At 38.9% G+C, this 15,597-nt stretch overlaps 1 protein-coding gene across 1 annotated transcript in view; it reads left to right on the top strand.

Moving 5' to 3' along the window:
• Positions 1-13,483, top strand: part of serinc1 (serine incorporator 1) — a 58,630-nt gene extending 45,147 nt beyond the window's left edge. Inside the window, 2 exon segments of the mRNA XM_051924305.1 lie at positions 11,664-11,891; positions 12,332-13,483. Coding sequence (XP_051780265.1) covers positions 11,664-11,891; positions 12,332-12,470 — 367 coding nt within the window. The 3' untranslated portion in view covers positions 12,471-13,483.
• Positions 13,484-15,597: the final 2,114 nt, after the last annotated feature.

Raw genomic sequence — 15,597 nt, 5'->3', positions numbered from 1 at the left:
TTCTAAATGTGCAGAGAGCTGGAATATTATAAATTTAATGTGTTCTGTGTGATGATGCTGCTTGCCGCTGTTGTCAGATCAGGAGGAAGCCCCAGAAGTGCATAGCGATTTAACAACTGGGTTGGTTTTAAGATGATGTTTACAACAGTCTACTTTAATGATAAAGTAAATTAAGAGGTTAAAGAGGACATTTCAAGTTTAAAGCTGAAATTTCCACTTTAATCACAAAATAGACATTTTCATTATGTCCTTTTTTTTTTTTCCTCCTCTGTGGCTCAAATACACCGCTGTACATTCTGATGGTATTGTAAAGGTGCAAAAAAAAAAAAAAAAAAAAAACACAGAAGATGGTGCGTGAGACTTTTAAATTGTATCGTGTCATTATTTTGGGGAATATGTAACCCTTGAATATCAAAGCACTACGAATGCATTTGTATGTCGCCATTTTGCTTCACCACATTGAACCATTCATCAAACATCGAAGCACGCACATCGATCCTGGAGGATCCTAAAAGTGGCTGGAGTAGCAAGAACTTCAGGCAGAAATTCAGGGTTTGAATGTGGAGACTTACGACGATATTCCAGAAGATGACATGACTATTTGGATAAATGTATATTGTTGTACATGAATAAATATAAGATATCCCCTGAAAATAAGCCCTAGTGCATCTTTTGGAGCAAAAATTAATATAAGACCCTGTCTTATTTTCGGGGAAACACGATACATCCCATCTCCCAGTCGCTTTGTTCAGTTGTAGGTTGTCCCTGCCAGCTAGTCAGTTTGGGCCTTCCTAGGGTAGATGACCTTATAGAATGTCCTGCACAGAATCACCCTTGGCAAACTGATTTGAGGCATGTAGCAACCCCTACAATAACTACACTTCCAAAGCAACACTTGGAAGCAAACTCGGTTGCTTTGTTTAGGTGGACCCTGTTCCTGCCAGCTAGTCACTTTATGGCTTTCCTGAGGGAGATGACCTTTAGGCTCATGTAAGTTCAAACATAGTCACTCTGCCACATTTTGGATTAGTCCTAAAGACTCGGTGGTGCCTTGGCTTAGGTAAACATCAAAGCACCACTGTTCTTATTAATGAAGGAAAACATGTCTTCTGAAACACTATCTAATATTGCATTTCCTTTGCTTAGCTTACAAATAAAGACATAAAAATATTCACCAACTTGTACGATAGATATCACTCATTTTGCACTCCACTTTTGGCATATTGTAAAATGGACTAAAAGTATGTGTATTTTTAAGTGTGACTCTGCCATAGATGCGTTGGAGTGTGAAGGTACAATCTGTCTTGAAGGAAGCGATACTAGAATTGTTTTTAAAATGAATTATCAAGAGTTTTTGAAGAATCTTTGAAATGAAGGTAAAAAAGAAGCCGAGGTAGTTAAATATAAGCCATTTAACAGAATAATTGAATAGATTTCAAAAAGGTTTATTTTCACAAATTATTCTGGACTTTATTAAACCTTCTGTGTCAAAGTAAGTGCCGTTTGGAAGGAAAAGGGCCTTGGCTATAGTGACCTTTCTTTCTTTCTTGTGGAATCTGGTAGGAATGTTCGATTTCTGGGAGACTGTTCATCCCCACTTATAATTTGGCTGCTTTTTTTTAAAGCCATGCTGACTAAGAGAACTGAATATATGTTGAAATACTTTTTAATGGAAATAGAACATGAGTACATAGTAATTTCATAACTAGTTGTTAGGATAGTTTGTGTTCTTGTTATAATATACTTGAGCCATATACATATACTTTGCTGTGACTTTGAAATTATGTACTGGGGAAAAGTGAAGACAGATAAGATGGGAGATTTAGTGTGGACCTTTCACCCCCCAATAAAGAAAGTGAGACATTTTTCTTAGATCTCATCTATAGCTGTGGAGTCAGAAGCAGTTTTTGAATTACTGGAATTGTTAAGTTGTAATATACAGTAATCCCTCCTCCATCGCGGTGGTTGCGTTCCAGAGCCACCCGCGAAATAAGAAAATCCGCGAAGTAGAAACCATATGTTTATATGGTTATTTTTATATTGTCATGCTTGGGTCACAGATTTGCGCAGAAACACAGGAGGTTGTAGAGAGACAGGAACGTTATTCAAACACTGCAAACAAACATTTGTCTCTTTTTCAAAAGTTTAAACTGTGCTCCATGACAAGACAGAGATCACAGTTCCATCTCACAATTAACTCTTTTAGGGCTAATTTTTTTTTGTTTCTTTTCTCCCAGGGCTGAATATTTTTCCAAAAACTAACATTTTTTAAAAAAGAACACAAAGCAATTGTTTAACATATCAAATCAACAAAAAATATTTACTTTATGATTTCACATACATATCACATACATTTTACACAGCAACGTCTGATCTCGCTCAAAGCAGCCAATTTCAGTCATTGCCACATTGCACTCCTTACAATATGTGTTGCTTTGGTGCCTATTTTTCAATTGTCTGTTGCTGCACTTTCTCACATATATTGTTAGTGTGTACTGTAGAGAGACAAGTCACACATTTGCCATCATGTCATGCCACTGCCACCAAGTTTTCTGCCTGCATGAAAACCGTATTGTCACCTCTTTTCATCTTCTGAAACTTTATGAACCTTTATGTATGGCATTATAGCCTGGCTCACCCCATGGGATTTGCTTCTGTTTATTACAGAAGTGAATAAAACTTTGCAGCAGCACGTACCTAAGCCACCAGGGGACAAAACACGTTTGGACCAATGCTCCCTGAAATTATATCACCAGTTCTGTCCCATCTCTATTTGTAATGCCACAGCGCGCTTCATCTCGTCTTTCATTGTGGGTTTCCACTTTGAAAAACGAGAATGCGATGCAAACGCAGCCCGCGATTCAAAAAAAATCTCTGCCTACCTGTTTGTCACGTCTGACAGTAGCTGAAAAGCAGCATCAGGAGAGAGCAGCCTGAAGTACAGCAGCTGGTGATCTGTCATGTCCAACAGCAAGCCATGCTGTCTTGTAAACTCTGGTACCCAGATCGGCTCTCAACTTTTCAATGTCTGTGTATTTATCCCATGCGAACCTTGCCGTAGATGCATCGGCTGCGCGAAGGCACTCAACTGGCAGCAGATCCGCTCAAGCGGCATCGGCTGGTGTCTGATCAGCTGATGCCTGCTTCTAACTCTCTTGCTCGATCTCTTGATCACTGCCAATAAAGTCCGATTCTGAAAAGTCAAGAGTCCGACTCCGCGATAATGCACAAAACATTGTCTGCCGAGTGTTTTCTTTTCTGCACTTGCTTCTTTGCCTTTTCACATGTCGGTGCCATCTTGCCTTTGTTTACATTTCGCAACTCACGCACACGCAATGTTTATTTGCCGAGTCAACGAGTCTAGCATTCCTCCAAGCACAGAGGGAATGCCTGTGACGTGACAGTGAGATTTGTCGCCATTAACAGCTGATTGTCGCCCCCTATCCCTGGATGTCGACTTTTGTCGACATTCGCCTTCAACCCCTCCTGTCGACAAAAGTCGACATCCGCCCTAAAAGAGTTAAAAGAATGCAAACATATCTTCCTCTTCAAAGGAGTGCCTGTCAGGAGCAGATCATGTCACAGAGATAGAGAGAGACAAAAGCAAACAAATCAATAGGGCTGTTTGCCTTTTAACACTAGAATTACCAGAGCCTACGAAAAAACTTGTATATCCGGCCCACCTTAAATCGCTTCTTAAATCCGTTCACACCTCTCCGCCAGCATCCTTTGTCCTCTAAATGTGCTGATAAAAGACAAGCTGCCAGCAGCCGGCTATTCCATCCCCCCACCGACTTAGAACGTGAGCGAACTTTTCCCAGCTCACGCCTTGATTGTTTACCTGGGAGTGAAGTGCAGTTTTACAGTGGAAATGATAGATCATTATTTGGAAGACACGCATGAAATGCGTGTTCCGTTTCTAAAGTAATCTGTGTAAACACATTGTTAAAACAGAAACTTTTTCATATTTTAGTAATAAATGTTACAAAATGTAGTAAGCATAAACAATAGAATATATAAAGCCCGAGTTCCAAAGATCAAATAAACACTTTCACAAAAGCTTCAAGAATGATTCAACAGCTTCTGTGGCGCAGCGTGCTAAGATTTGCCTCTTAGCGCAGAGCACCTTTTCCTTGCCTCACAGACCTGAGTTCGATTCCCCGCTGGGGATGAAGTGTTGCTTTTTTTTTTCTTTTCTTTTAAACCTCAAACGGACATAAAATTTATACATTGGTATGCACTGTCAGTTACTGAGATCGTTATATTTTCATGTGGGATGCTCCTTTTCAAATATTTTTTTAACAATTGAGACTGCAATTAACAGGAACAACTGTCCTTATAACTTATTTTTAAGATCCATAACACACAGACAGACAGAGCACTGCGTAATAGAGAGACAGACAGGCAGAGAAGTCACTAGATATATAAATAAACAGGGAAGCCACGTGTACTGAAAGAAAAAAAGAACAACATGTGCGTTGTCCCTGCTGCACTGAATAAGTGCAGGCGCTCTAACATCACCCCTCCCCCCATCTGACTCTCTAAGTAAGATCGGGGGAGGGGTGATGTTAGAGCGCCTGCGCTTATTCAGTGCAGCAGGGACAACGCACATGTTGTTCTTTTTTTCTTTCAGTACACGTGGCTTCCCTGTTTATTTATATATCTAGTGACTTCTCTGCCTGTCTGTCTCTCTATTACGCAGTGCTCTGTCTGTCTGTGTGTTATGGATCTTAAAAATAAGTTATAAGGACAGTTGTTCCTGTTAATTGCAGTCTCAATTGTTAAAAAAATATTTGAAAAGGAGCATCCCACATGAAAATATAACGATCTCAGTAACTGACAGTGCATACCAATGTATAAATTTTATGTCCGTTTGAGGTTTAAAAGAAAAGAAAAAAAAAGCAACACTTCATCCCCAGCGGGGAATCGAACTCAGGTCTGTGAGGCAAGGAAAAGGTGCTCTGCGCTAAGAGGCAAATCTTAGCACGCTGCGCCACAGAAGCTGTTGAATCATTCTTGAAGCTTTTGTGAAAGTGTTTATTTGATCTTTGGAACTCGGGCTTTATATATTCTATTGTTTATGCCTACTACATTTTGTAACATTTATTACTAAAATATGAAAAAGTTTCTGTTTTAACAATGTGTTTACACAGATTACTTTAGAAACGGAACACGCATTTCATGCGTGTCTTCCAAATAACGATCTATCATTTCCACTGTAAAACTGCACTTCACTCCCAGGTAAACAATCAAGGCGTGAGCTGGGAAAAGTTCGCTCACGTTCTAAGTCGGTGGGGGGATGGAATAGCCGGCTGCTGGCAGCTTGTCTTTTATCAGCACATTTAGAGGACAAAGGATGCTGGCGGAGAGGTGTGAACGGATTTAAGAAGCGATTTAAGGTGGGCCGGATATACGAGTTTTTTCGTAAGCTCTGGTAATTCTAGTGTTAAGTATGCGAAGCACCGTGGCACAAAGCAGCTCACACCCCCTCCGTCAGGAGCAGACAAAGAGAGAGAGAGAGAGTGTTTGTTTTTCAAGCAAAAATCAATACGTGCCCTTCGAGCTTTTAAGTATGCGAAGCACCGTGCAGCATGTCCTTCAGGAAGCAGCTGCACACAGAAGGTAGCAACGTCCCTGTCGTCTAGGTGTGCGAACAGCCCCCCTGCTCACACCCCCCTACGTCAGCGCAAGAGAGAGAGAGAGAGAAAGTAAGTTGGGTAGCTTCTCAGCCATCTGCCAATAGCGTCCCTTGTATGAAATCAACTGGGCAAACCAACTGAGGAAGCATGTACCAGAAATTAAAAGACCCATTGTCCGCAGAAACCCGCGAAGCAGCGAAAAATCCGCGATATATATTTAAATATGCTTACATATAAAATCCGTGATGGAGTGAAGCCGCGAAAGGCGAAGCGCGATATAGCGAGGGATCACTGTAATCTGTTCAGATTTCTAATTTTACTTCTACTAATTTGATTAAGCTGTTTTTCTTCTAGTCTTTTGATAAAAAATACAGCCTTTTTAATTTTGTTGGTTTTGTCTTTAGTTTAATGTTTGTAATTTCTTTAATAAATAACAAAAATGCCACAACTGCATCGCTATAGCCTTTAAATCCAAACTTTAACAGGTTAGGGTAGTAAAACGCAGCCCAGTGATTTGCTTTGGCAGTGATGAAATGCCTTGTATCTAGTATGTTGTGTGCTTTCAGACAACTTAGTAAATCTAGTAGTCTAATAACAAATAGAGAAGTTAAGAGTTATAGTCAGTGGTACCATAAATTGAGTTGGAGTCAAAGGTTTTGTATACCAACTCCACAACCCTGTTCACATCAGTTGTGGCACTTGCAGCTGGAAAATAATTTTGTGACCACTATTCATTAATTGCAAAGCTTGGGGTCAGATATGACTGAATAGTTAAATTGCAAGATCATAGTGCACAATTGCAAGATCACTTCATTTTACCATCTTAGAAGTGTAGCAAAACTTAGACCACTTCTGTCTAAGCATTAATATTATCTCACCTTGACTACTGCATCTCTCATTGTTTATAATTCTTCCTCTTAACTCCAGAGGTTTAAATATATCCAAAATAGAGCTGTGCATATATTAATGAACTTCTCCTTCTTTCGGCTGCTACTGCTAGGGGTTGCCATAGCGGATCAACTTTTTCCATATCTTTCTATCCTCTGCATCTTGTTCTGTTACAGCCATCACCTACATGTCCTCTCTCACCTCATCCATAAACCTCCTCTTAGGCCTTTTCCTCTTCCCTGGCAGCTCAATCCTTAGCATCCTTCTCCCAGTATACTCAGCATCTCTACTCTGCACGTGTCCAAACCAATGCAATCTCGCCTCTCTGACTTTGTCTCCCAACTGTCCAACTTGAGCTGACCCTCTAATGTCCTCATTTCTAATCCTGTCCATCCTTGTCACACCCAATGCAAATCTTAGCATCTTTAACTCTGCTACCTCCAACTCTGTCTCCTACTTTCTGGTAAAGTGCCACCGTCTCCAACCCATATAACATAGCTGGTCTCACTTCCGTCCTGTAGACCTTCCCTTTCACTCTTGCTGATACCTGTATGTCGCAGATTACTCCTGACGCTCTTCTCCACTCATTCCACCCTGCCTGCACTCTCTTCCACAATCCCCATTACTTCGTACTGTTGATTCCAAGTATTTAAACTCATCCACCTTCACCAACTCTACTTCTTGCATCCTCACCATTCCACTAACCGCCCCCCCCCCTAATTTACACACATGTATTCTGTCTTGTTCCTAATGACCTTCATTTCCCTCCTCTCTAGAGCATATCTCCACCTCTCCAGGGTCTCCTCAACCTGCTCCCTACTATTGTTACAGATTACAATGTCATCAGCAAACATCATAGTCCACGGGGACTCCTGTCTAATCTCGTCTGTCAACCTGTCCATCACCATTGCAAATAAGAAAGGGTTGAAAGCCGATTCTTAATGTAATCCCACCTCCACCTTGAATGCATCCATCACTCGTACTGCAGACCTCACCACAGTCACACTTCCCTCATACATATCCTGTACAACTCTTACATACTTCTCTGCCACTTCCGACTTTCTCATACAATACCACAACTCCTTTCAAGACACCCTGTGATATGTTTTCTCCAGGTCAACAAAGACGCAATGCAACTCCTTCTGGCCTTGTCTATACTCAGAGCAAACATCACATCTGTGGTGCTCTTTCTTGGCTTGAAACCATACAGCTGATCACTAATTATCACCTCACTTCTTAACCTAGCTTCCACTACTCTTTCCCATAACTTCATGCTGTGGCTCATCAATTTTATCCCCCTGTAGTTACTACAGTCCTGCACATCCCCCTTATTTTTAAATATTGGCACCAGTACATTTCTTCTTCACTCCTCAGGCATCCTCTCACTTTCCAAGGTTCTATTAAACAATCTGGTTAAAAACTCCACTGCCATCTCTCCTGAACACCTCCATACTTCCATAGGTATGTCATCTGGACCAATGACCTTTCCATTTTTCATCCTCTTCATAGCCGTCCATACTTCCTCCTTGCTAATCTGTTGCACTTCCTGATGCACTATCTCCACATCATCCAACTTCTTCTCTCTCTTGTTCTCTTCATTCATTAGCCTCTCAAAGTACTCTTTCCATCTGCTCAACACACTCTCCTCGCTTGTGAGTACATGTCCATTTTTATCCTTTATTTCCCTAACCTGCTGCACATCTTTCCCAGCTCGGTCCCAGTGTCTAGCCAATGGGTACAGGTCCTTTTCTCCCTCCTTAGTGTCCAACCTCTCATACAACTCATCATATGCCTTTTCTTTAGCCTTTGCCACCTTTCTCTTCACCTTGCGCCTTATCTCCTTGTACTCTTGTCTGCTTTCTGCATCTCTCTGACTATCCCATTTCTTATTTGCCATCCTCTTCCTCTGTATACAGTACACCCCCCAAATTCGCTGGGGTTACATTCCTAGAGCACCTGTGAATTGTGAAAAACTGTGACTTTTGGATGTGGTTAAAAAATGCCTTTTAAATTCATATTTTTATAGTTTAAACCCTAAATGTATTATGCCTCCAAAGCACTTTAATTTCGTTGCAAACTCAGCTTAATACATTACCTAAAAAAAGAATGTAAAGTTAAACCCGTATACTGTACAGTACTGTACTGCTATGTCTCCCGTGGTGCTAGAATGTAAAATACCGATGTTCCTACTATACGTACTGTAATTCATACAAGCGCGTTTTCTTTGGTATAAGTAGAGTAAATACATAATAATTTCATTTAATTAAAATACAGTAAAATGTATGGGTACTCACCAATGATGAATGATATTGAAGATGATGATAATGAAGTAGCTGTGCAGTACGATGCAGAGGATTTAAAACTTCTCGGGTGACGCCTCTTCTTCATGTGATTCAGGATGAGTCGTATCTTTGAACGGGTCTTCTTCTGGTGGGGTTTCGTGTTGGCTTCTTTATAGGTTTCAGGAACATTGTGATGGGAAGTTGCTACATTGTCTCCTGTAGCAAACTGCTGGTACAATTTCCGTGCTTTCTCACAGATTATGTTACCATCCAAGGGGATGTTGTTCTTCCTGCAGTCGGTGATCCACAATGCCAAGGCAGATTCCATCCTGACGATATTTTTATTCCTTACAGTCGTTACCTTTTTGGCACTTTCATAGAAACGTACAGATATGGTACTCCAAAACTTACAGATATGGTACTCCAGATCGTTGCTTCGCTCTTCTTTATGTAGCATGCGGTGCTTACATTAATGCCATAGTGGCGCTACTGCAGCATAACGTTTTAGTTCCTGGAGCAAATCCAGTAGTTCAACCTTCTCCTGGGGTGTTTTAAACTTTTTCTGGCGCTTAGACTCAGTGCCAGAAGCCTTAGAAGGTGCACTGCATTTCGGCTTCGTCTTGTGCATTTAAGAATAAGAAAATGAATACAATAACAAAGTAGAAAACACGAGGACATTCAGCTGGAGACGCATCACAGGGCAGCAGTCAATCAGAATCAAGGAGAAATGAATAACGCTCTCAGATTGGCTACTTTCACCATCCCAAACCGCGTTTCCCTCAGTGGTGGTAAACCCACTCAGCTGGAGACGCATCACAGGGCAGCAGTCAATCAGCAGCAAGGAGAAATGAATAACGCTCTCGGATTGGCTGCTTTCACTATCCCAACCTGCGTTTCCCTCAGCGGTTGCTTCCTGTTGTCTCTACAGCACAGTATTGCCACGAAAAAAGCCATAAAAAATTGCGGAGGATATTTGCGCTTTCCACTAACAATTAATAGTTATGTTCTAAGGTAAAATCCGCGAACGACTTGAGTCCGCGAACCCTGAACCACGACTTTGCGGAGGTCTACTGTGCTCTCTTGTACTTCCCCATTCCACCACCTGGCTTCCTTTTCCTCCTTCCTCTGTCCGGATGTCACACCAAGCACCCTTCTTGCTGTCACTCTTACTACATCTGCTGTAGTTTTCCAACTGTCTGGTAACTCTTTACTACCACCCAGGGCCTGTTTCACCTTCTCTCTAAACTCAACCTTGAAGTATTCCTTTTTCATCTTTCACCATTTGATCCTTGGCTCTGCCCTCAATCTCTTCCTCTTCTTGATCTCCAACATCATCCTGCAGACCACCATCCTGTGCTGCCTAACTACACATTCCCCTGCCACCACTTTACATCCAATGCAGAAGGAGATTGAAGACTGCAATCTACCTGTGTGCATCTTCCTCCACTCTTGTACGTAACCCTATGTTCCTCCCTCTTCTTAAAATATTCACCACAGCCATGTCCATCCTTTTGGCAAAATCCACTATCCTCTGACCTTCTTCATTCCTCTCCGTGACACCATACCTACCCATCACCTCCTTGTCTCCTCTGTTCCCTTCACCAACATGTCCATTGAAATCCGCTCCAATAACCACTTTCTGTCCCTTGGGTACACTGTTCATCACTTCATCCAAATCACTCCAAAAATCTTGTTTCTCATCTATTGCACACCCAACTTGCGGGGCATGTGTACTAACAACATTCATCATCACACCTCCAATTTCCAACTTCATAATCATTACTCTGTCTGACACTCTTTTTACCTCCAAAACACTCTTGACATACTGTTCCTTCAAAATAATCCCTACCCCATTTCTCCTCCTATCCACACATTGAGAGAACAATTTGAATCCACCTCTGATCCACCTGGCCTTACTCCCCTTCCATTTAGTCTCTTGCAAACACACTATATCAACCTTCCTTCTCTCCATCATATCTACTAACTGTTTCTCCTTACCAGTCATACTGCCAACATTTAAAGTTCCTACCCTCAGTTCCACTCTTTTTACCTTCTTTCTCTCCTCCTTGGGACCGGCACGAAGAAACACACTGGTTTGTGCATCCCCTGTGGCTGGGTTGCATATATTAATGAACACAGAAAGAAATTCTCAGATTACTCCAGTTTTGTCATCTGTATATCAGTTACTTGTTAAGAAGATGTGATTCAACATTATAGTTGTTATGTATACCATATTTATGTGTGTACCACGCGCACATTTTTTCCCTAAAATTAGCATTAGAATATCAGGTGCGCATCATACACAAGGGCACGTGGTACATGAGTAAAAATGGTAAATGAAGTAATGCTGTTCCTTCTATTTAAATTCAGAAATTGCTTACTTAATGCATATACATGTCTACTGTTTTCCCTAGGTCAGGTTTTCTATTTTTTTGGTTGTCCTGCAAGTGAGATTGTGCACCATAGGTGATCATTTTGGTCTGTTGGCTATGAAATTTGAAATGAGTTTCTTAAAGCTGTCAAACTTTTTCTGTATGCTTTTGGTACCTTTCAGTGATTTATCTTTATTCTTTGGATTTTATTACTTTAGTGTAATGCTGGTGTTAGAAAGTTAATAATAATGTTAGTGTTTCGAGTTTTTATTTTTGTGAAGTCACTGATTTTAACTATATAAATAAAATGTATTATTAATGATGATAATAATAGCAATAATTGTTATTATTGTTGTTATCATTATTCATGACTACAAGTCCTTGTTGTAATACAGATCAGCAAGTACACATATATGAAGTTGTATTTTTCTGGGATAGGGGACATTCACAGAAGGTGTTGTGTTTTTCTTTTTTTCTTACAGCTTCAGAAATTCAACCAACAGCCAAGTAAACAAGTTGACTCTTACAAGTGACGAATCTACATTGATAGAGGAAAGTGACAGTCATAATGACAACTTTGAAGAAGGAGACAGTGTACACCGTGCAGTAGACAATGAAAAGGATGGAGTTACTTACAGCTACTCCTTTTTTCATTTCATGCTTTTCTTGGCTTCTCTGTACATTATGATGACTCTTACTAACTGGTATAGGTGAGGATACATCTTTTATTATACAAGTAGAGACATTTTAATTATATCTGTGAGTCAGCAATGCTAATGTAATCAGCTAGGTTTATATCCGGGCATAATTAAAGTGGGACATTTGGAGATTCCCTCCATATCTACATGAGTTCTTCTGCTACAGCCTGAAGAAAATAATGTGTTAGGTTGACTACAGATTCTTGATCCCATGCTGCAGGCTCCAGCAGTCCTCATTTAAAGTAACTGAGTTCAGTGGATAGATGGATGAATAATTAAAGTAAACGTAAGGTGCCTTGTTCTGAGATTTAATTTATTCTTTCAGATTATTTGATCAAAGTAGTTGCGATGGTGGAGAGTGAAAAATCCAGAAAGTATTCATAGTAGAGTACCTTGTTAAATTCTAGAAATTTCTTGGTCATGTATTAACCATTTATTTGTTTATTTAACAGCCCTGATTCTACGTTTAAAACAATGATCAGTAAGTGGCCATCTGTCTGGGTCAAGATCTCTTCGTCCTGGATCTGCATTGCTCTTTATGTTTGGACATTGGTTGCACCATTAGTCCTCACAAACAGGGATTTTGACTAGCTTATTTTGCAGCTATGTACTGAAGAGTTATGAGTTTTGTGCTTGTGAATATAAACAGTATTTAAATATAATCACATTTGTAAAATAATAATGGAATATGGATATTCTTCCACATTAATCTAATTGCATGTAAGAAAGTACTAAGTAGCTTGCATATGAGGCATATACTTTGGCTGCAATTAGAAAAATGACAAATAAAATCAGAGTAATGAGCGAAAGAGTCTCATAAGCTCTGAATAATGTTGAATTGACGATTACCGTAAGTATAAGATATGAGTAAAAATTTAAAAATTTTGAAAGGCTAATGAGGAAACCGCTAATGTGATTGTGATGTGTCCCTTCCATTTTTCAATGCTGTTTGATTTTTTTTATTATTATTACTATTATTTTAAAAAATGTAACATTCAAGGGTAACATTTACATTTCTGAATATTATAATAATGTCTTCTCATTTTATCAGTTGTAGTGTAATCACTAGAAAGATGTAATTGTGTTATTAGCAGAAGTCTGGAATTATTAGTAAGCTTTATATTTAAACTGTATACATGTATACCGTCAACCTCATTACTTAGTGGCTTCTTTTCATTTGCTGAATGTCATATGCTAGAAATTTCCTTTACATCATACAATATACTCTGATGTATTGTGGTTTATTAAATAGTTTACAATTCTTTTCCTTTTATTAATGTCTATGTATCGGATATATAGTTGGTAAGAAAGGAATATGTTGCAACATTAGTGTTTCTGTTACTGGTTCTGTTGCTACATATAAGTTATTGGTTATTTTTGCACTGGTTGTATGTTTATTTTATATGGTGACCTAGTAAGAACACCTTTAAATTCACTGATTTATGTTTCTGTAACGAGCAGATCTTAGTCTGCTCATAGATTAGTGGCATGGTTCAATGCTAAACATTTTGCACTTTAAAAATATGTTTTGCTTCATACTTTTGTGTTTTCTTTGTAAATGTTGCATTTCATAGTGCAATTAAATTCATTTAATGTTGGCTTCATACTGTGTGCTGTTTATTTGGACCACTCTGCAATCTGACTTTATCAAAATGTAAAAAACAATGTAAATTGCATTTTTAACAGTACACTTGGATCCGTATGTTTCATAATGCTGCCAGGATAAGCTCTGCCTTTCCCAAAACTCCGTATTGAAAATGTATGCATGCATATTCATTGTTTCTTTAATTTATTTATAGAAGCTGATTTATCTTTGTTATCTGTTCTTAATTCTAGGACTTGTTTTGAACAAAATCAGAGAAAACACTATAAAGTTACTCTCTCTGCGTGTAAATGTGTTTGTATTTATAGATTAGTATACACAGATGTACCAATGTACAGGTTTTACACTTAATTGTGTAGAAGCATAACAGGTAAGATTTTGATACTTATGTTTAAAAACAAAACAAATGTAATAATTCTTCAAAGTATTTAAATAGTGCAAGTTTTAAAATGTATTGAATAGGAGTGTGTTTTGTGGATTTTTATAAATAATGCTACATTGTGAGATTTCAGCATACACCTATAGTAAATGTCAATAACAAGTTTTACCATGCATGTTAGCCATACGATTCACAGAAAGACTGGCAGGAGAAAGTGGGGCCTGCTTTGGATTTTGAGTCAAAGAGGGGCTGTATGGTAGATAAAGCTGCCAGTGGTGAGAGTTGTAGATTTCTGTGGATCTGAGAAGTGTTCTTTCAGAACAGAGCTCCAAAGACATACCTCAGTTATTAAGAAACATTCAGAGAAGTATGTACTATACTGGTTAAATCAGCTTGAATATGTTATATTTTAGTTTTCATAAAAAGACATAATTGGGGGGAAAAATAACACTCTCTTTAAGATAATTATAGTAGTTGGATTTGGCCTTAATGGTTACATTTCTTGTAAAGTAAACAAAGGTAAGATGTAGTGGCCAAAAAATGAGCACTGTATAGAAAAGTAGTACTAGGTAAATATAATATATTAAAGGTCAAAACTGAACGCTTTGTATAGACTTGGTGGTAGGAAGAGAGAGAGATGACCAGCCAAAGGTCTCTTTTAATAGGTGTACATATATACTATATGTATCTGGGGTTTTTTTGTTTGTTTTTTTTGTAACCAACTGTATTTCAAATGTTGTAAGTCTCTGGATAAAGGCACCAAATAATAAGTAATAATAATATTGGGTAACTGGAGCTGCTTACTCTCGAACATCCATACACAATTGCCCATGGGAAAAACATTCCTTCTCCTAGTGACTTGACTTTTGTTAATGGTCATATTCTTTTGAATTGAAACTGGTATTCAGTAAGTATAATGTGAAATGTTAGTATATTGTCATTATTAAATGTTTATACAGTTCTCGCTTTTTAATGTTTTTCACTCAAATACAGTACTTTTGTGTTTTTACCAGTTGTATGTAGTGCCTGTTTAAAATCTGCAGATGTGAATATATATGCAAAGCAGTGCTTCAAGTGGATATACATAAGCACTGGTACCTTATGTGTTATATTAATAGCATGAAGAGCGTGGAGCTTGTAGCTTCAAGTGTTGAGACATAATTTATGTGGCTTCCCCATTAGAAATTCTAGCACCCCTATCTCAGGGCTTGTTAATACTTACTGCATGAAGCCTTTGTATAGACCCCAAGGTAAAGTACATGTGCCGTCAGTGACCTGAACACATTCATAACTGTAGCAGCCCATCCAATTGCCTTGTTGATAGCCTGCTTGTCCACAAAGAGATGTATAAAAATCATCTTCTCTATTATAAGGATTGTATAGCTCAAACCAAGTCTAATTATTACACTCAGTTAATTACTCGTAATACAGGTAACACCAAGACTTTGTTTTCTTTACTTAATAATGTTACACAACCTCCAGACTCTTTACCATCTCACCTTTACTCAACTGCTTTCTGTAATTCTCTTATGTCTTTTTTCAACGAGAAAATCCAAAAGATACATCAGCACCTTGGTCCAGATCCTCTCTATATTCCTTCTGAACTACACTCGCCTATTCACTTTTTCTCTTCTTTCCAGCTTCCCACTTCCTCTGAAATTTCAGATCTCATCTGCAAATCCAAGTCATCTACTTGTCAGCTGGACCCCCTGCCTACAGTTCTGGTTAAAGCCTGC

This window comes from Erpetoichthys calabaricus, chromosome 3 (assembly GCF_900747795.2).
Source record: "Erpetoichthys calabaricus chromosome 3, fErpCal1.3, whole genome shotgun sequence".
NCBI classification, from domain to species: Eukaryota; Metazoa; Chordata; class Cladistia; order Polypteriformes; family Polypteridae; genus Erpetoichthys; species Erpetoichthys calabaricus.
The sequence above is the reverse complement of the archived record's forward strand: the minus strand, read 5'-3'. Positions and strand labels throughout refer to the sequence as shown.